Below are 25,897 nucleotides of genomic sequence, written 5' to 3'. Positions count from 1 at the left end.
ATTCTTAACCACTGCACCTCCAAGCAAGTCCAAGAGAGTGGTTTTAATATAAGTAATAACTTCCCTCTCATTTACTCCATCAACCCAATTTGTGTTATTTCTTTCAAGACCATGCCTAAAGTATTTTTCTCCTATGAAGCTATTCCTGACTACGTCTACCACATCTTGAATCAGGAAGAACTTTACATTTAAAGCTAGGAGGTATCATGATACAGACTTTAGAATAAGGCAGATAAAGATTTGAATCCCAGATCTGTTACTTACATTATCCAAAATGAAGGTCAAATTTATCATCTGTATTATGAAGCTATCAGTTCTGTGTTATCTCTATTAACACTTATTTTTGACTCAGTGGCAGTCTCCCACTACTTTCTTGTTAAGATAACCCAGATCTATTCAAATATTGGGTGGAGATTCCTTGATCTCATGAGAGATGGATCCAGGTCTTGATTTGTATGGACCATGTGACCCAATTCTGGCCAATGAGATACAAGGTGAAGCCTGATGGGGGCTTCTGGGAAAGATTTTCATCCCTACAGTACGTGCTCTGTCTGCCTTCTTCCTGCTTTTAAACTTGGTTGTGTAAGAACATGGAAGTTTCTACTGTGAGAGGCGGATGAGTGCCAAGACACTGACTCAGAACTCTGAGTTATGAAACTGCTGACCAAATGCCAGTGATGGTGTTAAGTGCTGGGGAGACAATGAAGAGCCAGGAACAGATATTACCTCTGCCCCACTGGAGCTGAGTCTAGAGGAAGGCGATGGCCAGCAATCAGACACTGTGCAAGTAAATATGAAATCACAACTGTGACAAGTGTTTTCAAGAAGAGGAACATGTTCCTGGATTAATAAATCATGGAGAAATGTATCTTCCCAATATACCTATACATGATCTGGGAGAGTAGATGATACTTCTCTGGGGATGAGACAATGGAGCACAATCTGAATGAAGGTTAGGAGCTAGTTGGATGGGGGATTAAAGAGACCAAGTGATTTAGGGATACAGAACAGCAAATGCAAAGATATTGGGTAAGAGGGAACATGATAAATTTGCAATTGTACTTTTATTTTTTAATTTAATTTGATCAAAGTTGTATATTTATGGATGTAAACTACAATGTGTGTAAGCTATATGTAATTTTAAAAGTCAAATAATTACCTTGAGTAATAATATTGAAAATGATATAGGTTAATATCATCAAAAAATATCAATCCATGCCTCACTCCTCCCCACTTTCCAATCCCACTCCTCAGGGGCAACCCTTTTTCATTATTTGAGCTTTCTTTTTCAAATTCTAGCATTTGCTTCTATATTTCTAAGTAGTATGCTCACTGGTAAAACCAGAACACAGTTCTGTGACCCAGGTCTGGCCAATGAGATACAGGCATATAGGAGGCTTCTAGTGTCTGTGCTGGCATTTCTTTCTTCATAAATGACTTAGTTGAGGTAAGTGCCACCCTCTCCCCCTCCTTACTGTCTTAAGCATAGATGTAACGGCTAATGTTGAAGAGGTCATCTTGTGCCCACATGAAAAAGGTCAAGAGACTCTCAGAGATACCACAACTTAGTGTTGGGACCAATGCTAACTTTCAGAACTTTTTTTTTTTTTCAAATGAGAAAAACTAAATCCCATCTTTCTAAACTACTGTTAATCAGCCTTGATATTACTAGCAGCCAAAAGCATTTCTAATTGATGTGTAGTTGCTAGTTTCTGATTTATGAATTTTGGGCAGTAGGTATTGACTTTCTGTTATAGAAGATGCCCATTTTGAGCTTCCCAGGTGACACTAGTGGTAAAGAACCCACCTGCCACTGCAGAAGATGTAAGAGAAATGGGTTCAATCCCTGGGTTGGGAAGATCCCCTGGAGGAGGGCATGGCAACCTACTCCAGTATTCTTGCCTGGAAAATCCCACAGACAGTAGAGCCTGGTGGGCTGCAGTCCATGGGATCTCAATGAGTCAGTCATGACTGACACGCACACGCGCAGATGGTAATTTAACTCTCACCATCTTCCACATCCTCATCACCCACCTAATACCAGTGTCTTCCTCCTTTTATCTTCCCAGGTGAGGTTTATCACTAGTAAATTATCATTCAGTAATTCTATTATAAAGATCATATGAATATTATTCACTGTCAAACCAAGTATGTAGTAAGATTAATTTGATTATATTTCCAGTCTTGTATAATTTTCCCCCAGTTACTGAATGCTAAATATTTGTTTAGTTTTCTCTGTACCTATTCCTAATACTTTTCATACCTTTAAACAGCATCTCAATATAATTTTCCATAATGTTAAACTTAACTGTTGGGTTCAACCCTTCACCCCCGACCCCAAGACCTCTGTTGGATGAGAGAATTTAGTTGCTCTCTAAGCCTGCTAAGCCATTATCATTCTCTGCCATCCCTCTAACTTTCTCCTCTGTTACCTCCCCTCTTTTCTGAATCTTAAGACTATTTCTTTCTTGGTTCTTTCTGTTCTCCCATGTTTTAATAGAGCGCATTGTCTAGTATCTTTTTGAGAAAGGATACAAGGTTTTAGAACTTGAGCTTCTGGAATTGAATTTTATTCTACTTTCATACTTCACTGATAACTTGTGGAGGTATATAATTAAGCATTTAAAGGTTTTTGTCCCCCCTAATATCTTGAAGCTGGCAGTATTGTTGAATGAGCTAACATATTCTGATTCTTCTTTTTTTTTTGGCCACGCCCCACAGCTTGTGGGATCTAGTTCACCAACTAGGATCATGGCAGGCTGTGAAAGCCCCAAATCCTAACCACTAGACCACCAGGGACTTCCATTTCTTCCCCTTTCTTTTTTTCTTATTCTTGATCCTTTGTGTCTGAGCAGTCTCCTCTTCGCTTGCTTCATTTTATTTTCATTTCATTTCTTTGGGCTAGAAAGATCAGCCCAGACATTTTATGATAATTGCTTCAATTTACATCATTTAGAACCCACTGTGCTGACCACTGTGTGGGTCATACCAATTAGAAGACTTAAAATACTTGAGCTGTTTAAAAATCATATTTTATCTTTTCTCTGATAATTTTCTTCCCAACATTTTTCCATTCTCTTTTTCTGAAATACCTCTTAGTCATGTGTTAGATCTATCTGCCTGATCTTACAATTGCTAATTTTTTTTCTTGTTTACTCTCTATTTTGTTTTTTTTTTTTTTTTTGTTCTACTTCCTGGGAGATTTCCTAGATTCTATCTTCAAATATACCATGGAAGGCTCTTTTTAGGCTTTCACATTGATATTTTAATGTCTATGAGCCATTTTTGACTCCCTGATGGTTGTTTCATTGCTTTTAAATAGTATGCTGGTGCTCACTTCGGCAGCACATATACTAAAATTGGAACAATATAGAGAAGATGAGCATGGCAAGTGTGCAAGGATGACAAGCAAATTCATGAAGCATTCCATAAAAAATTAAAAAAAAATAAGTAGTATGCTGTTCTTATTTCATGGATGCAATGTTTTCTCATATTTTAATTATACAATCTTTATTCCATCTTTGTACCACCTGTTTTCCTTAAAATCACTCTTTTAGTTACATTTTGGTCAAGTCTGCATTTTGGAGGCTTTTCTCAAATGTCTGACCCCTAACCTCTTATCTATATTTAAGAGTGTGGCAGAAAGAGCGCCTTAGAAACTCTCTGTATGAAGGTAGGACTTGTTGACTGATGGCCTTTGCTGAAAGGAGATGTATTAGAGAATAGCCCACTTTTTTCTTTCTTTCTTTTTTTCATTTCTTCCTTCCTTCCTTTCTCCCTCTCTTTTCTTTCTTCTCTCTTCCCCCACTCTCTCTCTCTTCCTGATTGGGAAACACCCACATCAGTATCTGCAGATCTTTTCTCTAAGACCTTACAGTTAATCCAAAGAAAGATCTTCTGATCTCCTACTTTGAGGAGAGGCGTGGCTGCTGGTGGGATAAGCTTGGTTCCTGGCTCACTGGGCTGGGTGGAGGAAGCTAGGAGATGGTATCTCACTGATTAGCATATGGCCTTCACAGACTCTCCTTGTTATAGGTCCAGTGCCTCACTCCTGATGAGTCCCTCGATATACCCAAGTCTGCAGCCTTCCTGGTTCAGTTTGTCTAGAATACACTGCTGTCTCCTGCCAGAATGGAGGAGGGATGGTATTATGGGCTGAATTGTGCCCCCCACCTAAATTCACAGGTTGAGATCCTAACCCTTAGCAATGGCATACTCCATTTCATTGCATTTCACTTTATGGTGCTTTGTGTGCATTGTTTTTTGCTTTTTTAAACAAACTGAAGGTTTGTGGCAAGCCTGCATCAAGCAAGTCTGTTAGCACTATCTTTCCAATGGCATTTGGCCACTTTGCGTCTCTGTGTCACATTTTCACAATTTTTGCAATATTTCAAACTTTTAAATCATTATTATATTTGTTACAGTGATATGTGATGTTCTCTTTTAAAAATTTTATTTATTTATTTATTTTTGACTGTGCTGGGTCTTCGGTGCTGTGTGGGCTTTTCTCTAGTTGCAGCAAGCCAGGGCTACTCTTCCTTGCGGTGCATGGGCTTCTCACGGCAGTGGCTTCTCTTATTGCAAAGCACGGGCTCCAGGCACCTGGGCTTCAGTAGCTGTGGTATGTGGCTCAGTAGCTGCAGTTCCTGGGCTCTGGAGCACAGGTTCAATAGTTGGGTGCTTGGGCTTGATTGCTCTGTGGCATGTGGGATCTTCCCAGATCAGGACTGAATCCATGCTTCCTGCATTGGAAAGTGGATTCTTTACCACTGAATCATCAGGGAAGCCCAATAAGTGAGCTTCAATGCTATTATTGTAATTGTTTTGGTGGCACCATGAACTGTGCCCATATAAGATGGCCAACTTAATTAATAAATGTTGTGTGTGTGCTAATTTCTCCATTGACAGGCCATTCCCCCATCTCTCTCAGGCCCCCCTATTCCCTGAGACACAACAATATTGTTATCAGGCCAGTTAATAATCCTACAGTGCCCTCTAAGTGTCCAAATGAAAGGACAAATCACATGTGTCTCATTTTAAATTAAAACTGAAAATTATTAAGTTCAGTGAGAAAGGTGTATAGAATGCTGAGTCAAGCCAAAAGCTAGGCCTCTTGTGCCAAATAATTAGCTAAGTTGTAAATGCAAAAAAAAAAAAAAGTTCCTGAAGGAAATTAAAAGTGCTACTGCAGTGAACACAGAAATGATAAGAAAGTGAAAAACTTATTGCTGATATGAAGCAAGTTTCAGTGGTCTAGATAGATCAAACCAGCCACCACACTGTCTTAAGCCAAAGACGCATCCAGAGCAAGGCTCTAATTCTCTTCAACTCTGTGAAGGCTGATGGAGGTGGGGAAGCTGCAGAAGAAAAGTGTGAAGCCAGCAGAGCTGGTGTGTGAGCTTTAAGGAAAGAAGCTGTCTCTGTTACATTAAAGGGCAAGATAAAGCAACAAGTGCTGATGCAGAATCTACAGCAAGTTATACAGATCATCTAGCGAAGATAATTAACCAAGATGGCCACACTAAACATCAAACTTTCAATGTAGATGAAAAACCCTTCTATGGGAAGAAGATGCCATCTAGAACTTTCACAGCTAGAGAGAAGTCTACAACTGGCTTCAAAGCTTCAAAGGACAGGCAAACTCTCATAAAAGAGGTTAAAAGTCACAGCTGGTGACTTGACGTTGAAGTCAATGCTCATCAACCACTCTGAAAATCCTCAGGCCCTTAAGAACGATCCTAAATCTACTTTGATTGTGCTCAATAAATGGAACAAAGAGCCTGTATGATTGCATATGTGTTTACAACATGGCTAATCGAATGTTCTAAGCCACTGTTGAGACCTACTGCTCAGAAAAAAAGAGATTAATTTCAACATACTGATGCTCACTGAAAATGCACCTGATTACCTAAGAGCTCTGACGGAGGTGTACAGGAGATGAATGTTTCATGCCTCCTAATACAATATCCATTTTGCAGCCCATGGATCAAGGAGTCATTTCAACCTTCAAGTCTTGCTAATTAAGAAATACACTGTGTAAGACTAAAGCTGCCATAGACAATGATTCTTCTGATGAATCTGGACAAAGTAAATGAAAAACCTTCAGGAAAGGATTTGTCCTTCTAGATGCCATTAAAAACAGTCATTAAGAACATTAAGATGAGGTGACTCATGGAAAAAAGTTCAAAATATCAATATTAACAGGAGTTAGGAAGGGCTTCTCTGATGACCCAGTGGTTAAGAATCCGCCTGCCAATGCAGGGGAGGGACATAGGTTTGATCATTGGTCAGGGAAGATTCCACATGCTATGAAGCAACTAACCCTGTGTGCCATGACTACAGAAGCCCACACACCTAGAGGCTGTGCTCCGCAATAAGAGAAGCCACCATGAAAAGTCTGCACACCACAGGGAAGACTACGCCCTGCCCACCACAACTGGACAAAAGCCTGTGAGCAGCAACAAAGACCCAGTGCAGTCAAAAAACAAAATTAATTAATAAAACAAAACAAAACAAAACAGGAGTTGGGTAAAGGTGGGTTCCAACCCTCATGAATGACTTTGAGGCGTTCAAGATTTCAGAGAAGACTCTTTGACATAAATCACAGCAAGATCCTCTTTGACCCACCTCCTAGAGTAATGGAAATAAAAACAAAACTAAACAAATGGGACTTAAATAACCTTAAAAGCTTCTGCACAGCAAAGGAAACTATAAACAAAATGAAAAGACAACCCTCAGAATGGAAGAAAATAATTGCAAATGAAGCAACTGACAAAGGATTAATCTCCAAAATATACAAGTGGCTCACGCAGCTCAATATCAGAAAAACAAACATCCCCAATGAAAAAATGGGCAGAAAACCTAAACAGACATTTCTCTAAAGAAGACATACAGATGCTCAACATCACTCATTATTAGGGAAATGCAAATATAGTCAAGTCAAAACTACATACAGATGCTCAACATCACTCATTATTAGAGAAAGGCAAATATAGTCAAGTCAAAACTACATGAGGTATCACCTCACATGGTCAGAATGGCCATTATCAAAAAATCTACAAACAATAAATCCTGGAAAGGATGTGGAGAAAATGGAACCCTCTAACACTGTTGGTGAGAATGTAAATTGATGCAGCCACTATGAAGAACAGTATGGAGAATCCTTCAAAAACAAGGAATAAAACTACCATATGACCCAGAACTCCTACTACTGAGCATATACCCTGAGAAGAACCATTATTCAAAAACACACATGTACCCCAACATTCATTGTAGCATGGCTAGTGCATTGAAGTAACTTAGATGTTCATTGACAGATGAATGGATAAAGAAGTTGTGGTACATATATATAATACAAAGTTACTCAGCCATAAAAAGGAATAAATTTCAGCCAGTTGAATTGAGATGGATGAACCTAGAGCCTGTTACAGAGTGAAGTCAGAAAAACAAATATCACAGATTAATGCATATGTATGGAATCTAGAAAAATGGTACTGATGAACCTATGTGGAGGGCAGTAATGGAGATGCAGACATAGAGAACAGACGTGTGTACACAGTGGGGGAAGGAGCGGGTGGGACGAATTGAGACAATAGCATTGAAACATATACATTCCCACATGTAAAACAGAGAGCCAGTGGGAAGCTGCCATAAAACACAGGGAGCTCAACCTGGTGCTCTGTGACAACCTAGAGGGGTGGGATGGGGATGGGTGGGAGGGCGGCTCAAGAGGGAGGGGATATATGTATACTTTTAGCTGATTCACGTTGTTATATGGCAGAAACCAACACAACATTGTAAAGCAATTATCCTCTAATCAAAAACAAAACAAAGCAAAAAGATTTCAGTGAAGGAAATAACTGCAGATGTGGTGGAAATAGCAAGAGAATCAGAAACAGAAGTAGAGCCTGAAGATGTGACTGAGTTGCTACAATCTCATGATAAAACTTTCATGAATGCCGAGTTGCTTCTTACAGTTGAGCAAAGAAAGTGATTTCTTGAGGTGGAATCTACTCCTGGTGAAGATGCTATGAAGACTGTTGAGATGACAAGGATTTAAAATATGACAAAAACTTAGCTGGTAAAGCAATAGCAGGACTTGAGAGGACTGACTCCAGTTTTAAAGGAAGTTCTTGCTATTAAACAGTACTGCATGCTACCAAGCAATTTCTTTGTGAAAGGAAGTCAGTTGATGCAGCAAACTTCACTGTTGTCTTATTTTAAGTCGTCACAGCCACTGTTCAGCAACCACCACTCTGATCAGTCAGCAGCCATCAATACCTAGGCTAGACTCTCCACCAACAAAAAGAATACTTAATGAAGGCTCAGATGATGGCTAGCATTTTAACAATAAAGTATTTTTTTAAGCAATAAATTGTGGTATCCTACATGAAAATAAAAGGTACAAAACGTCTTATTTCAACATAAAAACTATTTTTTCTGGAGTATGTCTTGATCTGGGAAAAGGATAGATATGTTGGAAGAAAAAATAAGAAAAGAAAAGGCAACCCATTATTTAGTCCTATGCTGTTGAGCAGGGGATGACTTCAATGAAGTATTTTTCACTTAAAAGTATGCATATTGTTTTCTTAGACATAATGCCATTGCACAATTAATAGATTACAATATAGTGTAAACAGAGCTTTTGTATGTACTGGGAAACCAAAGAATTCATGTGACTTGAATTATTGCAATATTCACTTTACTGAGGTGCTCTGGAACTAAACCTTCAATAACTCCGAGCTGTGGCCTTACTTCTGAATGTGACTGTATTTGGAGACAGAGCTTCTAAAAAGGCAATTAAGGTAAAATGGGGTCATATGCGTGGGCCCTAATTCAACATCACCACTGTCCTTATAAGAAGAGACGATTAGGACATGTGCACGTTCACAGTGAACAGGCTCTGTGAGGACAGAGCCAGTGATGGCCACCTGTAAGTCAAGCAGAGAGGCTTCAGAATGAAACCAACCCTGCTGAAACATTAACCTTGGACTTCTAGCCTCCAGAACCGTGAGAAAATATATTTCTCTTGTTTAATCCACATGATGTGTGGTATTTTTTACGGTAGCCCTAGCTTTGCCAACAAAGGTCCATATAATCAAAGCTATGGTTTTTCTAGTAGTCAGGTACAGATGTGAGAGTTGGGACTGTAAAGAAGGCTGAGTGCCAAAAAATTGATGCTTTCAAATTATGGTGCTGGAAAAGATGCTTGAGAATCCCTTGAACTGCAAGATCAAGCCAATCAATCCTAAAAGAAATCAACCCTGAATATTCACTGGAAGGACTGATGCTGAAGTTGAAGCTCTAATACTTTGGCCACCTGATGCTAAGGGCTCACTCACTGGGAAAGACCCTGATGCTGGGAAAGACTGAGGACACAACGATGATGGGGGTGACGACAGAGGATGAGCTGGTTGGATGGCATCACCGATTCAATGGACATGAGTTTGAGCAAACTCCGGGAGATGGTGAAGGACAGGGGAGCCTGGCATACTATAGTCCATGGGGTCGCACACGACTTAGCGACTGAATGACAAGCAAATTAATACAGGTAGAAGCTAGATTATAATGGGGGTGGGGTAGGGGGGCAATGGGACCTAGAGGGCCTAACAGCTTTGAATTTAAAATGTTAATCTATTCCTCTGGTTTCAGTCCTTCCACTTGCTCCCACTTTTAATGACAATTAGAAATTTGATTTTCTATGTCTTTATGAGGTTCTACAGCCTAAACTTTCTTGATCCTGTCTACAGATGCTCTGGTTCATCTTTCTCAGTTCAGCTAAATCAGTTTCTACTCCTTCAGTCACTTTCAGCATTTTTTCCACCTTCCAAATTTTGTTGTTATCTTGAACCATCTCATCTCCTCTCTTATTCTTCCATCAGTGGGACTTCAGGAAGAAGTAGAGATAAAGATATGTATTCAATGAAGTATGTTTTAATAGGATCACGCTTTCTGTTGAAGAGTTACTGATGAAAGTCTAAGAAACAGAAACCTTCATTACCCTGAAGGAGATGTGCTACTTCAGACTACTAACTGAAGTCCACACTGCTAGTTCCAGAGCATTCATGGAAACAGTAAGTGTCAATGCAAATATACATATCCATACAACTATGAAAAATAAAAGTGGCCCCTAACAGTAAGAAAAGTACCATTTAAGGCTTAGTTGGTTAAGTTATATATTTCTATGTCGATTTCAAATACAGACACCCAGGTACATTTCATTCTTTACAAGGTTACTTCTTGGGGATAAAAGCCAAACAAAAAAACCAGTATTTTTACAGTGTGAAGCAACCTAAGAGATACCACCAGTCACCTACCATAGTAGATTCAATGTGCTTTAGTGGCTCTGTATATGACATGCATTGGGTGAAAAGTAGCAAGCAGATTCAATTGATGGGTTCCTAGAAACTTGGTATTTCTAGGATCTTCTCTGGTGGTCCAGTGATTAAAAACCACCTTCCATGCAGGGGACACAGGTTCGATCCCTGGTCTGGGAACTAAGATCCTACATACTGCGGGGCAACTAAGTCCATGTGCTGCAACTAAGACCTGATGCAGCCAAATAGATAAATATAATACATATATTAATATATATATATAAATTATACATATGTATATACAAACGATTTATAAACAAACTTGGTATTTCTGCCCAGATGCCACAGAAGCAGCATTCTTCTCCCCACATCTCATTATAAGAGATTGAACATTTGATGGCTGTTCTTCTCACTGCCTGGAGCCTTAGGTAGTGGGATTTTAATACATCATATATCTAAACTGACTTGTCTTCACTCAGGGCACTATAGGGATGAGTTGGTTATGGGGTAGCACCTACTGATTTTTGCAGAGTCAAAACAACTGAGGGGAAAAAAAAGACATAATAAAGTGACAATTTGGTATCAGATACTAAAGTTTTAATTTATGAAAATGGCATTGGCCATTATAATAGATGCTAAAAATCACCATTAAAATGATAATAGAAGTAAACATTAAAATGATAATAGAGGTTTTTCTCCCCTAGAAATTTAACTAAAACTTTAATCTCATAAATGAAATAATTTAGTTTAAAAACACTAGCTTTTTCTTATCACTAGCTTTTTACATGAGAATTTGCTTTGTTGCTGCCACATAAAAAGACATCAAACACTAACCTGTGCTGAAATTCCTAAAGGTGTGACAAATAATGTAGCAGATCACAGGCTGTTTTAAAAAATGCACTAACTGCTCCAATTGAGAATAATAGTCAACCATTATATAAACAGTCATTAGATTAGGAATAAAATAATCCAGACAGGCAAAATCGACTGCCTACCCCATGGTTGCTGCAAGTTGCTGGAAAACTCATACAGCATAATTTACAATGATGGTTTTCAATGGCTAGTGAGGGGCTACTTCCTCCCATCAGCATTCAGTACTGATGCGTTTCAAACTCTAACCTACATCAGAATCACCTGGAGGACTTGCTAGACACACAGATGAGTTTCTTGAGGCCTGGGGTGAGTTGGCGAATTTGCATTTCTCACAAGCTCCCAGGTAATCTGATGTTGATGGTCTGTCCTGGGACCACACATTGGGAACAACTGCTGCACTTAAGAGTTTATGGAGAAAGATGTTTGAGAAAGAGAGAGAAGTACATTCTCATGTTGGGTGTGGCAAGGTTTCTAGTCACTTAGAACTATTTTGCCAACAGAATCAAAACAGTTGGGTAACCTGGGGCTTCCCTGGTGGCTCACTGCAAAGAATCTGCCTGCCAATGCAGGAGACACGGGTTTGGTCCCTGGTCTCGAAGATTCCACATGCCTTGAAGCAACTAAGCTCAAGCACCACAACTTGAGCCTGTACTCCAGAGCCCAGGAGCCGCAGCTACTGAGCCCGCACATGGGAATTACTGAAGCCCGTGTGCCCTAGAGCCTGTGTTCCTCAACAAGAGAAGCCACTGCAGTGAGAAGTCTGAACACTGCAACGAAGAGTAGGTAGCCCCCAGCCCAACCCCTGCAACTAGAGAAAATCCCGTGCAGCAATGAAGACCCAGCACAGTCAAAAATAAGTAAATAAATAAATAGTATACATATGGCTGAGTCCCTTCACTGTTCACCTAAAACTATCACAACATTATTAACTGTCTATACCCCAATATTAATACAAAATAAAAAGTTTAAAATAAATAAAAATTAAAAAAAAAACTTCAATTCGGTAACAGAGTAAACTTCATGGTTGATGATTTTAAATTGTTCACGAGGACCTTCTCTTTCATGAATCTAGCCAAACAATATAGCAGTAGGTAGTCAAACAGGGCATACTAAGCAAGGCAGTCAAGGCTGAGTTATTAGATATTGGTGAGAAAGAAGGGAATCTTGGGCACCATTGACCAAAAAAAGGCAAGGTTTGCTCATAAACCCTAGTTTTGTTTGCACAAACAAATTTGGGACAGTTGGGTAAAAGTTTTTGGATGGTTTTGGAAATGGCTTCAGATTAAAGATGGCAGATTGACCCCTACTTGTTTAGGTTCATTGTCTCCTGAAAAGGACAGTAAAGGAAAGTAAGAGGATAAATTCACAGGGACAAAGAGGATGGGGCTGGAGTCATCTGCATAAGATATATCTCAGCACAATTCTGGAAGATGGGGATGAATGGAAGAGCGGAAACTGGCTTAACAGAACATCAGAAGCTACCCTAATGACATCCTAGAGGTAAGTATAGAAACAGCCCAAGAGATTATTCTATAAAACACCAGATTGGACCATGTCTTGGAGATGCCAGAGATCATGAGAGAGATGCTGAGGAGAGGTCACAGGATATCAGAAGTGAGAGAGAGGTGAGAGGCTGAGAGCTGAGTGAATGTGGATATTTGGACTTGTTAGATCCTCAGGTCCCCTGTCCCACTTCCTGCAGCCAGGTGATTACAATGACAGGGGCTTCCCTGGTAGCTCAGATGGTAAAGCGTCTGCCTGCAATGCGGGAGCCCCGGGTTCCATCCCTGGGTCAGGAAGATCCCCTGGAGAAGGAAATGGCAACCCACTCCAGTATTCTTGCCTGGAAAATCCCATGGACTGAATCTTGGTAGGCTACAGTCTATGGGGTTGCAAAGAGTCGGCCACGACTGAGCGACTTCACTTCACTTCACTTCAGGAAATACAGGAGAGGCTTGTGCATCCGGCAGAAAGAAGGGCAGGACTAAAGCACCTATAGGAAAGAAAGAAACTGCATACTGAGTAGTGACTGCTCTGGATCTCTTCTGACCTGTTCTGAGAATATCAGCAGCCAGGAGAATGTGCCCTCAGCCAAGGGATGGCAGATTTTTCTCTTGAGATGCTGAAGAGCCCAGAAAAAAGGACATCTAGTTTCTGATATTTGGGGAATCTTCCTAAGAAAAGATGAACACGATCACCACACAGCAAGCCCATCAGTGAGCAATAACCCTTCCTCCCACCCCTATGTGTAGTTTCCAGAGGGGTTTTAAGATCTCATTCTTAAGTATGAAGCGACAGTCAAAGGTTTGCAAACATTTGATGAAAGCTTCCAACATACTGAAATTTCAGAATATTAGGTAACATAATTATGAAATCTCAGAATATCAGAGATAGAGAGATTATTCTATGAGTTTTTAGGAAGAAAAATTCTAGGTCACAAAGGAATGGGACTCAGGATGGCATCAGAATTCTAAATTGCAACATTGGCTGCTAGAAGATAAAAGAGAAGTTTTTATGAACTTATGAATGAAAAACTTCAACTTAGAATTTGACACTTGGTCAAACTCTTTCAAAAGAAAGAGTTGGAAAAAAAAAAGAAAGTTGAATAAGTTTTACCTTCTGAACCCATTCTTGGGCTACTACTGGAACGTATGCCATGGGAAAAATGAAGCAGCAAACCAAGCAAAAAGTCACAGGACAGAGAAATGGGGCTCTTACTCTAGAGATCAAGGATTGTCCCAAGATGACAACTGAGTAGCAGGTCCAGAGAGGAGCTCATCTCCACTGGAACAGAAACGTAGTGGACTTTTGGAAGGATATTTGGGGGTGTGGGGGGTAGGATTGATTGATCATTTGAAAAATAAATGTGACAGTCATTTGATAGACTTGTAGAAAAAAAATATCAGATGGGAAACATCACAAACTAAGTAAATAGATAAAAGCTTTTTTTAAAAAAAATAAGAAAACAAGCATAGTACAGTAGTTGGTTCTGTTGTCACTAGTATTTGCACAGTCACTGGACTTCCCTTGTAGCTCAGTGGGTAAAGAATCTGCCTGCAGTGCAGGAGACCTGGGTTTGATCCCTGGGTTGGGAAGATCCCCAGGAGAAGGAAATGGCAACCCACCCCAGTATCCTTGCCTGGAAAATCTCATGGATAGAGGAGCCTGGTGGGCTGCAGTCCATGGGGTTGCAAAGAGTCGGGCATGATTAAGCAACTAACACTTACACTTACTTGACTACTTGCTATGCCTGCGTAAATTATTAGAAATAGGGAGGTAATGACAGAATGGACTGCTAAAAGTGGAATTTGGTAGCCTCTAGACAGGAGGTTAAGAAGGTACATGAAAGTAGGTATTGCATTACCTTAAAGTATTGTATTATCTTACAAACGACAGTGTGCGTGCTTATACTGTATTTAAAAAGAAAAAAATCCTGAAATTCATTTGTTGAGAATGAAACATGGAGCAGCCAAACCTTGCCTCACAATGTCATGTGCAGGAAATATATGATCCATACAGATTAAAACGGAAGTTATTTCATCTCTGCCAACGTAGTATTAACTCGAAATAAATTATGATAAAATTTCCATGCCCTCTCTATTTCTACAATTAATATGCATGGGCTAGATTACTGTCAGAATTTACACAAGTACTCATTGTTATAAATTACAGGTTTGCAAATTCGCTGCTCTCAACCAGGGGCAACAAAACTGCAAAAAGTCAGTTTCATCCTGAATTGTTTCCGTAGCAACCATATTAAGCTGGAAGGATAAAGCACCTTTGTAGTTGCTGCTTCTATTGAATTACAATGTAAATGTTGAAGCCTGCCTGGAAACGTCAAATGACAAAAGGTTTATGGAAGGGATTCAGTGGTTTGCAGCTCTGCAATCCTGGGCTGCAGAATTGAGATGGAAGAGGTGCTCCTGAGCCATTTGAGTGTCTGCTCAACCAAATTTCTTCATCCCATCAAAACCAGCCACTCCCTATCCGCCGAGGTCAAGAAAGGATGCTGCTGCTGTTCAGTAGCTAAGTCGTGTCTGCTTATCTATTTATAAGTCTAGCCGTCTACCGTATCTTTTGCACATTGGGACATGACATGTTGTTTGTTGTGGATAAGAATGTTAAAAATGCAATTACGTAACAGACTTGGCGATCTTCGTGCTTTTCGCCCCCTCGGAGCACAACGTAAACTTGAGTCCCGTACTCTTCTGACACTGTCCAACAGTGTCCTCTTAATGTGGGTATTAAAAGCCTCGTGGTTGTGCTGCGCATTTGATTCCGGTTGGCTTGGGACACCGAGTTCAGCTCTCCTTAGTCCTTCCGTTCGACCCACAATCCCTAGTGGTTGCAGGTGTTGGGTTTTTTTTTTTTTTTTCCTGGTTAACTTCTCTCCTTCAAGGTCCCCCAACCCCTCACCCCAGGCCGGCCTCCGGGAAGAAGGGAAACGGAGCACGAAGTCTGCTCCAAGCACCGACCCTCAGCTCCCATGGCCCGCCGCTGGGCTGCAAGCGTGCCGCCGCTCCACTCAGGTAAACTTCGGAGTGAGTTACCTGCACTTGGAGAAGGGCCTTACCTGAGCGCGCCTCTGCCAATGGCAGCTCACCTGAGGGAGCTCCGCAGCCAATCACCGCGCAGCTCGTCCCTCGGGCTCGTACCCTTTAGTGAAAGAATTCAGCTCCTTGCGAGAAAGTTACCTGTGGCCGCCCAAGTCCGCCACTTTCTGCTGTGTGGCTGCCCATTGCCACGATCCGGGAGGGACTCCGCGCCGCCCGGCCGCCTCCGAGCTCGGGCCCCATGTGAGGGGGCCCCCCCCTTATCCCACCTTTCCGGCTAGGTGAGGGCGCGAGCGGGCGAGCGAGCGAGAGTGGTGAGGGGGGACGGAAAAGCAGAATTACCTGTAGCTCTTGTTCTGCCATCTCGGGCGCTCTCACACACCTTCACCTGCACAGACTTGAAAGTCCAGTTTCACCAGAGGCTGAGGCTCCAGGAAAAGGGGAGCGAGTTCATTGGATCAAACATGTCACAAGAGTCGGACAAGTAAGTGGATCACACGCGCCGGCTGCTGCTACTACCACTTTGGGCTGATGGCAACTGGTTTGTTATTTTTTTTTTTTTAAGTTGCTATTGTTGGTATTTTTTTTTCCCCTTTCTTTTTCTTTTTGATGTATCCAGACTTTTCCAGATTATGTTTCTACCCTGGTTAAGGGGAGAAACCCTGCAAGAATGTGAATGTTTAATATCCCCTTTGGGCCTTGATAGTAAAAGTAGGTTTTCCTCTTTCCTTCCTCCCTTTATGAAAGATCTCAGCCCCGGTCTCCCAGGACGAATCCTTGGATATTGGCAGAGGTTTCGATAGAAGAGGGCGGGAGGCCTCTTATTCCCCCTCTCTTTTAGTTGCTCCCACCGCTTCGGGCTCCGAGGGCCATTTGGAAAATTCAGCTGCGTTCCTTCCATTTGCCCAAAGGGCCTGCTGGAAAAGCGGGTCTTGGCGGCTTTTGTGTGAGCGCAACAAAGAGCCTTTATCCTGAAAGCAGAAACGGCCATCTTCCCGCACCGGGCCGGACGGTGTGCGTGTGTGCGCCCCCGACGGGAGGCCAGGCGCCGGCCGGCCGGGGCCTCGGGGGCCACCGGCGCCGAACCCACCCCCGTTTCCGGGCCTCCCCGCGCCTCCTGCACACCCCCGCATTGTTTGGCCACCTTACGCAGGTGCGGGAGGACGGGGGCCTTTCGGAAATGAGGGGGATCGATTTGACGCCAGGGTTTGTGACACGGTTGGGCGCGAAGGGGCGCGTGCGACTTATGGAGTCACCCCTCCGCCCGGCCGGCCTCCGCCGCCCCGACGGCCCGGGCGCCGCGCGCTGGAGGCCGCCACCTCGGGCGTGGCTAGCGGGACGGCGCGGGTGCGCCTGGCCTCCCCGGGGGACTGTCGCCTGAAAAGGAGGGGAGCCCGGCTTCCCGCGTCTCCTAAGGCCAGCCGGGGGTGGGGGGGGGCGCGTCCGCCCCGTCCGGGACGGGAACTCGAGACGCGCCGGGGCACGGCGGCCGGAGCCGCGGGGCGCCGGGCCCGGGTCCAGTCTCGTCCGGGCGGCCTCCCAGCAGGCCTGGCCCCCGCCTCCGGGCCGGCTTTGTGCAGGCTGGGGGAGGTGGGGCCGAGGGCGGGAGCGAGGGGGAGCCGGAGGTGGGTCCCGCGGCCTTTCCTGGGATTCGGTGGCGACACTCCCTTCCCCCTCCTGTCGGGCGCGTCCCGGGCTGGGAACGGGCTGCGTCCTATTGGAGTGCGTAGGGGCCACCTTCCCGCCTTGCCCGGTCGCTTTATCTCGGCGGTGTGGCCACTCCAAGGAGAACTTCCTCAGGGCGCTTCTCCTGGCCAGGTGGCCCTGGACCTTCTCGGATTGAGGGACCTTGAGGGGGGAGCGCGAATGCCTCTCGGACCGATCCAGGAATGGAAGGGACAGTCACGAAAGTTAAGCCCCGGGTAGGGTAGGCGTAGGACACGACTGAAGCGACTTAGCAGCAGCAGGGTAGGCGTAGTTAACATCACAGGCTAGCATATTAAAAAAAAAAAACAACCAACTAGGTATTAGTACCACTTTACTCACTAGTGAAAAATGAGCTGCTGCGACTATATACACCGGAGGGATGGACCTAGTTGCAAACGACGAGAAGAGGGCGGGAGAAGGGTAGGACTGGGGAAGTGATTGAGTGTATCCTTGTTTCCTCCCCCTAAATTCTCTTTAACCTTTAAGAACTCACTACTTCGAGTTTGAAAGCTTCAGTAACCAAAAGCCGAGATAGCAGTAGGGTTGTTTTGTTTTGTTTTGTTTTCATCTTCTTGTCAAAAATGGTCGCAAATCTAGTCAATATTGGATAAGACTTACTGTAATTCCTTAATTAAACCATATAACGTTGGTCGCACCCCTTCGTTTTGTGATACAATGAATACTCATACTCATGAATTGTGATACTCATGAATTTAGGGTGAAATCAGATGGGCTTATATTTTAACTGGTTGTACTTAGCACCAATAAAGATAATTTATTTAGTACTGAAGATAAGTTCTAATATAGTCAATAATGTTCTGTTAACCTTGGTGATGGACAGTAACTACATTTATTGTGTGGATAATTTTGTAATGTATTAGTCCACAGGCTTCCCAGGTGGCTCAGTGGTAAAGAGTCAGGGTGCCAATGCAGGAGACTCAGGAGACATGGGTTCAATCCCTAGGTACGGAAGATCCTCTGAAGGAGGAAATGGTAACTCCCTCCAATTTTCTTGCCTGTAAAATTCTATGGACAGAGGAGCCTGATGGGCTACAGTCCATGGAGTAGCAAAGACACAACTTAGCCACTGAGCGTGCAGTATATAGACATCAAATCACTATGTTGTGTGCTTGAAACTAATACCATATTGACTGTGAATTATGCATCAATTAAAAATAAATTTAAAGAAAGATGATAAGTTCAGAACACTAGCAATCTAGTTCAGTGTGATACATTACCAAATTTCTATAGCTAAAACTATCTGGGGTTATGTATACTTACATTTAGTGAAAGTAACTTTTATCTAGTCATGGTTTCCAAGACTTCATTTTGTTTCCAGGGAAAAGAAATACTAACAATACCCCAAAGAGACTGTTGAACCCCATTTGCCTCTCTTTGCTGGGACTATGGAGAAATGCTTGACATTAAAAAGTGATTTTTGGATCGTTTTTGCAGATTCTAGCCTAGTTTTCTTAATGTTAATATTCTAATGGAGGGCTGTCAGGATGGGTCCAGGTTTTTATGAGCTTGAAGCTTATGCAATTGTGTGTGTTAGTTAGAGTAGGGGTGAGGTCTCAAAAGAAAAAAACAAACAAACACAAAAAAATACCCACACCAATGAGCCTGTTTTCTGGAGCTTCCTGCCAGAACAAACCGGGATCCTGAAGCTTGAACTTTATCAGCTTCACTGTAAATCTGTGTAGGAGGCCTGTCTGTATTTTCTGGAACTAACCTAAAAGAATACACACAGGATTTTTTTTTTTCTTTTCTTTTCTATAAACCCATCAAAGTGTAGGTAAGCTTTTGGATAGCACATGAAGATAATTCCAGTTAGCAAGTCTGGACTGAAGTAGCATCATCTTTTTTATAGCTGTGAACTTTTCAGATGGAAACGATCTGCTTTTTATGTTCTGCAATGTTGATGCTATCGCTATTTAAAACAAAGTATTTTTAGGACAGTTTGTCTTTGTACATATTTAAAATTTTTCTACTCCCCCTTTCTAACATTTTATGAAGATTTATGGTCTTTGTCAACAAGCATGTATGTTCTAGCAGCACAGTGACGGATTTAGAAACTCTTACATTACTGCCAAAATATTCATAATATATATGATTTATTTGAAACCCACAGGTGTTTTTCATTACCTTTATGTGTTTTCTGATTACTTACCATTTGCAACACATTCAGATAGGTATATAGGAGAATAAAAAGATATATAATGTGGGCTATGTCCTCAAGGGACTTACACAATACAGCAGAAGATGAGACTTGAACAGATATTATATAAGTCCCCCTTCTCCCTACCCACCCCACTTTAGCCTTAGGGCAATTACCTTTAGTCATTTGGTGCATTTTATCTAGGGAGTCCAGTCATAATTCTAGAAAGAAAAATAAACAAATTTATAGATGCCTTATGTGGGTAATCTTTCAATTAATGGGGTGAAACATTTTAATTAATCTTTTTACTCCTTGGTTTTATAAATGTATATGTTTCTATTTGGCTATATACTTTTTTTTTTTTACCATGCCACAAGGCTTGCAGGATCTTAGTTCCCTGACTAGGGATAGAACCTGGGCAAGGGCCATGACAATGCAGAGTCCTAACGACTGGATTGCCAGGGAATTCCCAAAAATATCTTTTAAGATCACAAACACCAGTTAACCATGTCTTCCTCAAAGCACTAAAAATACCCATTCATTTATTCAACAAATATATCTTGAGTGCCACTATATCCTGAACAATGCCATTGATCCTGGCATTAAGATTCATTAGCAAATAGAACAAACTCCCTGCCATCATGGTGCTACCATTGTAGTGTCAGGAAACAGAGGAAATCTATAAAGAAGTAAATGCATAACAAGTTAGATGATGATAAATGCTACAAAGGAAAGCAAAGCAGGCTAAAGGGATTACAAATAATGGGAATTATGTTATATAAGATGGTCAGGGATGGCCTTTCTGATGAGATGACTTTTGAGCAGACAACTGAAGTGAGGGCTCAAGCACTGAAGATTCTTGGGATAAGAATGTTATAGGCAGATGGGAGAGCAAGTGCAAAGGCCCTGAAGTGGGAGAATGCTTAGCATATTCTAGGATCAGAAAGGAGCCCAGTGTGGGTGAATCAGAGATGTAGACAGACAGTGGTCCCATTAAGTAAACTAACATAATCAGCTCTCTACTTAATAGTCCAGACACTTGTACACTCAAAACCAGACAATACTATACTTATAAATGGTCTTGGCAGTCAAGAGGGTAGTAAATAAAGAATTAGCCAATAGTGTCAGTCTTGTTTCTTTCCTCAGACATCACTAGTTTAATGGCTAGAGTCCAGTGTTAATCTTCCCTGCAATGGATTAAATCTTGCACATGTCTTAATTTAGGGATGAAACAAATGTACACATTCTGGATGACCCTGGGGAATTAGAACTGAAGGAGAGGGACATGCAAGGTATTGCTCTGACACTCCTGTCTAAACCTCTTATTTTAAGCTGCCACCCTTCCTGGCTGTCTCAATCCTAAATTGTGTGTGTGTGTGTTAGTCATTTATTTGTGTCCAACTCCTTGTGACCCCATGGACTGTAGCCCGCCAGGCTCCTCTGTCCATGGGATTCTCCAGGCAAGAGTACTGGAGTGGATTGCCATTTCCTTCTCCAGGAATCTTCCTGAGCCAAGAATTGAACCCTGGTCTCCTGCACTGCAGGCAGATTCTTTACCATCTGCGCTATAGAGAAGTCCCAATCCTAAATTAATCTCCAGCAAAATAAGGCTTGCCCTTTCTCTTGCCCTCATTCAATTTCTGCAAACCTGTATCTGTCAGAAAACAGACTGGTCCACTGTGTTCTAACTTGAGACACTGCAAACTGTGCTTTCCTTAGTTTTGCATCTTCAGTGAAATAAACCAATATACAGGCAAAATTAACCTACCTGAAAAATAAGAAACTGCTAGACAATAATACGAAAGTCTAGATTGATTGGGGAAAAAAGGTTGAAGATAATCATGTATGTGCTTAGTAATAGGAATGTCAGTAGGAATTCTTTAAATCACTGCAAACTCATCTGATTACAAAAATATCACCTGAGGCACTTGGTAAAACTACATTCCATGTGCCCCACCTCAGAGCTGTGGGGAGAGGGGCCAGGGCATCTACAATGGATTATTTAGCAAACTCATGCTTTAAGTGAATACTTTAATAAATTCAATTCATAAGCAACTTTTCAGGTGTATATTCGTTTATGTGAAATGAAGTCTGTGGGCTTTGTTTTACCTTCAGTATTACTGCTTCTAAATGATTAGCTTCTGACATTTTTAACTTAGGTTTAAGAGTTTTTCGGAGAAGGAAATGGCAACCCACTCCAGTATTCTTGCCTGGAAAATCCCATGGACGGAGGAGCCTGTGTAGGCCACAGCTGGACATGACTGAGCGACTTCTCTTACTTTCTCTTTTCTAAGAGTTCTTCGCTAAGAGTTCTTAGGCCTTCTCTCAATGTCATTTACTTTCATTGTTTTGCTGAACTGTCCCTTCTGGAAGAATGGGATCCTTTGGACAGGTCATAAATTTCCAGATCTGCTAAACACCTGATTTGGAGTGATGTCACCACAGGGGGCTTCTGCCAGACCCAGAGCTAAAAGGTCAAGCTCAGATTTTAGGCTGGATCCCATTCACTAGGGAACTGAGTTGGCGTTAGAGGGCCAACCTCATCCTTCCATAATTTCACATTAGAGCACAAAATTGGTGTTCATTTTTCTGGGCACAGTTATTTCATTAAAATTAGGTTCTATTTTATAGCACAAAATCAAAGATAACAAATTCTGATCTGTATGATCTGATGTTGGTCCTTGGTGAAATATTTAATGGGATGGTGGTTGCCGTTTCATTTCTAGGGCTGCTTTAAGTATTTAAGTAGGCTGCTTTAAGATGGTAGCTCTAAGTATTACCTTGATAAGATGGCACTAGGCCCTCTGTTGATCTGTAATTAGATCCTATTTTAAACTGACTGCAGAGACTAGGTCACTCAAATGCACCCGGTGCCATCTGATTTAAAGGAGGATTAAAAGTCAGTGCTAGAGCAGTGCTGAAGAGCTGTATCTAGCAATTTGTACTATATTCTGCAAAGTGAAAAAGAGAATTTAAACATATAGTCAAGTAAGTCAAACATACATAGAAACATTTATGCAAAAACACGATCAAAGAACCCCACGAAGTATTTGTTTAAAATCTACAGATACTTTAAACAAGATTATTATTTTGATGTTAGGTTATTAAAACTAGTTGTTAAAAAGTCTTAGGTAACTCAAACAAATGCTTTGGTTCCTCTTTGTGACTTTGATACAACTAGGCATACATTTCAGGTTAAAAAATAAACAGTTTGGTTAAATGGTATTTTCCCTCTCTTATTTCATCCTTAGTCTGACACAATATTTTTTCCCCCATTTTCCCCTCCTTCCCTCCCTCCCTTCCCTTCTTGGTCTGTCTCCTGATGCCACTTTCCTGATTTTTTTTTCCCTCCCATATTACTTGATAGGAATTGACACATGCATATCTTCTGGGCAGAGAGATAAATATGAATCTGATTTTAGATGTTGCTAATTTAGTCAGTGAACTTTGCTGTGTTCTTTTAGCCTTGTAAGCATCGGCAGACCATCCTTGTTACCTGAGCCAAGAGTTAAGATGATGGCTGTAGATGATGCCACCCTACCTAGTTCAAGTCAACTGAGTTTAACCTTGGGAAATGTTTCCTTTTAACTTCTTCTTAGTTTAAGGCAAGCCTTGTCCTAGAGTCCTCACTCATGAGCCCTGCCATTCACTTTGGGGTGTGTACACTCTTCCTTTTCAAAAGGTATTCAAGGATTCCTGCTCAATTATAAAAACATTAGGTCTAAGCTGAAACAGGGTAGTGATTGGTTTGGCAAACGTGTCCAGGAAAAATTCCTTAGCGAGCAGCAACAGGCTGAATAGGAATTTCTGCTTCGGGCCACGAGGATGAGTGGGTTGCTTAGTAACAACAACATATACCTGGGAGTCCCTCAGACAGCTTCACAAGTCTTCAAATTTAGGCCTCCAAAATTCAGATTCATTCTACCCTCCACATGCCCTGTGTATTTTCATCCACTAAAGCAGTCCTTAGTTCCATTTTATTTATTTATCTGTCCATCCACCCATCCTATATCCATCCATCACCAGAAAATTACATTTTGTGCCATGTCTTTTAATGGTCTATGGTAAAAAGGACTGGACTATAAAGGGGCAGGTTGGATAGAAACAGAAAGTACCACCTTAGGAATTTACCCCCACGTCCCACCCCCGTTTATACTGGGAAGAGAATTAAGTGTTTTAGCTTGATGTGTTCTGGGGAGTGGCAGAATTAAAGTAATATTATTTTAAAAAACAGTGTATTTTGATTTGTTACATAAAATACCCATCAAACAAACATTTTTTGAGTGCTATGGAAGGCACTAAAAGAGCTGGTGCATTTCAGCGGATTTTGATGTACATTTTGACAGTCAGTCGGGGTTATGGAGATTGACCATGTATTTGAAATGGGCATTCAGCAGAAAGCCATCGCTGCCTGTGGCGATGAAGAGCCCTTATTTTACTTTGTAATGAACAGGGCAGTGAACTTTGTGGGGTGCACTTTTAAAGTGATCTGACTTCACATTCACTCCCAAGGAAATGCTTCCTTTACAAGTGTGAATGCAGACACCCTCTGGAGCAGAAAAGGAAAGCTAGATTTGCCTGTTGCTTCTTTTTATTTTGGTGCCCGCCTTTCTTCCCGATGCTGAAACTATCTGTATAACAACCCTCCTCCCCCAGAGTCTCTTTTTTTAAGACTCCTGAGTTTAGATCGAGATTTTAGAAAAGGGGGAAAGGTTGAAGTGAAGGGGAGAAGAATGGAGAAAAGAGAGGAAGAAAAAAGGAGCAGAAAGAAACTGTGTTTTAGCCGCTATTGAGCTGCAGGCTTTTCTCAGTAGAGAAGAGTTGCCTGGCTCAGCCTGCAGAGCTGGGGTCTAGGAGATGACCAAGTGCTGTTTGTCTTCCTGGGCAACTGATTCTTACTTGACGCCTTGAATCTGAGATCTAGGATGAACCTTCCAGATCTTACAGGTGAACTTTCCAGACTTTCTAGGATGAACCTTCCAGACCTTCCAGGTCTATGAGTACCCAAGTGTAGGATTTGGAGCTAATCGGGTGGAGAGGGAGGTGGGAGGGGGGATCGGGATGGGGAATAAGTGTAAATCTATGGCTGATTCATATCAATGTATGACAAAACCCACTGAAATGTTGTGAAGTAATTAGCCTCCAACTAATAAAAAAATTAAAAAAAAAAAAAAAGTGCCTTAATTCTTTCTTGTATGTTGCACACCAGCGTTGTATGAATTGAAAATCTGAGGTTTTGATAAATTAAAGAATACACTGCTTTTTATGGGTAGGGAGATTGAGAACAGGGGAGGCATTGCCTATTTGCTTCTTAAAATATGAACATGACTGTATGAAATACCTGGTTAAGATTCAGACAGCGTTTCAGTTAGAACACTTTCCTTCCCACGCTCACCCGAAATCATTGGTTTTGGTTCTCAGTTCAGTGAGCCTCAGAAAATAACTGCTTTCTGTACTTCTTGGATCTAACTTTTCAAAGAAGCAAGGAACAAAGGTAGCTTTAGCCTCTTTCCTGTATTGCCAGTAAGATAATTAACATAAGATCAGAGGGTTCTTCTTTCATTATTTTTCACCTGTAAAATGAAGTTGAACTAAATGATCTCTGAGGATAATCACTTACTCCAACATTCTGCGAGTTTCATTTTCTCCCTTCCAGAGGGGTCTGGGCTGCTGGCAGCTCACAGAAAGATGACGTTACCAAAAGAGGACTCAGCACGGTGGGACCTGCTTCTGCTCCCATGCCCTCCCCCACTCAATCATTTTATTTTAGCAAAATAAAAGGTGGTTTAAGATGACAAACAGACTTCTGGCAGGCAGGAGACATTCAGAGGGCCATGCGGAATTCAGAAGGGCATCTAGGCTATGAGATCAATGGTTTACCGAGTGGACCCCTGAACAGCCTCCCTGGGCTGGTAGATAAAGATACAAGAAAATTAGATAAAAAGCGCTGGTAGTTTCTCAGAGAACTCTCTTGCCAGAGAGCGCCCAGGAAGTGGTTTATTCTGCACAGGCTCGCGGAGTGAGAGGCAATGTTGGAATGCACGGGACACTGAATAAAATTTAGTAAATGGCAAACAGCAGCAAAAAGGACAAAGGGTTCTCCTCTTTGCTCTTCCTGCCCTTTCCTCTCCTCCCCATCCTCCTCCTCCTTCACTCCTCCTCCCCCTTCTCCCTCCCCCCAGCTTCCTGATTCCTCCTCCTCTTAATAAGACATAATTCAGGGAAACCCATTGTCAACCGGATTGCCAAACAAGTGGTTTAATAAGAGTTCAGAAAAGGTATTAAATAAT

General features: G+C 41.8%; 1 protein-coding gene and 2 non-coding genes across 6 annotated transcripts in view; all 3 read left to right on the top strand.

Annotated features, from left to right (window-relative positions):
- The first annotated feature begins 3,329 nt into the window (after window positions 1-3,329).
- On the top strand, window positions 3,330-3,436 carry LOC122679688. Its single transcript, XR_006336485.1, has one exon. It is a non-coding gene; the product is annotated as a U6 spliceosomal RNA (small nuclear RNA).
- Window positions 3,437-10,710: 7,274 nt separating this feature from the next.
- On the top strand, window positions 10,711-10,859 carry LOC122679712. Its single transcript, XR_006336502.1, has one exon. It is a non-coding gene; the product is annotated as a small nucleolar RNA SNORA79 (small nucleolar RNA).
- A 4,731-nt stretch (window positions 10,860-15,590) lies between these two features.
- GRHL2 (grainyhead like transcription factor 2) overlaps window positions 15,591-25,897 on the top strand; it is a 166,445-nt gene continuing 156,138 nt past the window's right edge. For 2 of the 4 annotated variants that reach the window (XM_043879826.1, XM_043879825.1), the window contains exon 1: window positions 15,813-16,226. In XM_043879826.1, coding sequence (XP_043735761.1) covers window positions 16,207-16,226 — 20 coding nt within the window. In that variant the 5' untranslated portion in view covers window positions 15,813-16,206. The other 2 variants (XM_043879827.1, XM_043879828.1) reach the window with 2 other exon arrangements.

The sequence above is a fragment of the Cervus elaphus genome, chromosome 21 (genome assembly GCF_910594005.1).
Source record: "Cervus elaphus chromosome 21, mCerEla1.1, whole genome shotgun sequence".
NCBI classification, from domain to species: Eukaryota; Metazoa; Chordata; class Mammalia; order Artiodactyla; family Cervidae; genus Cervus; species Cervus elaphus.
This window is presented reverse-complemented; position numbering and strand designations above follow the sequence as displayed.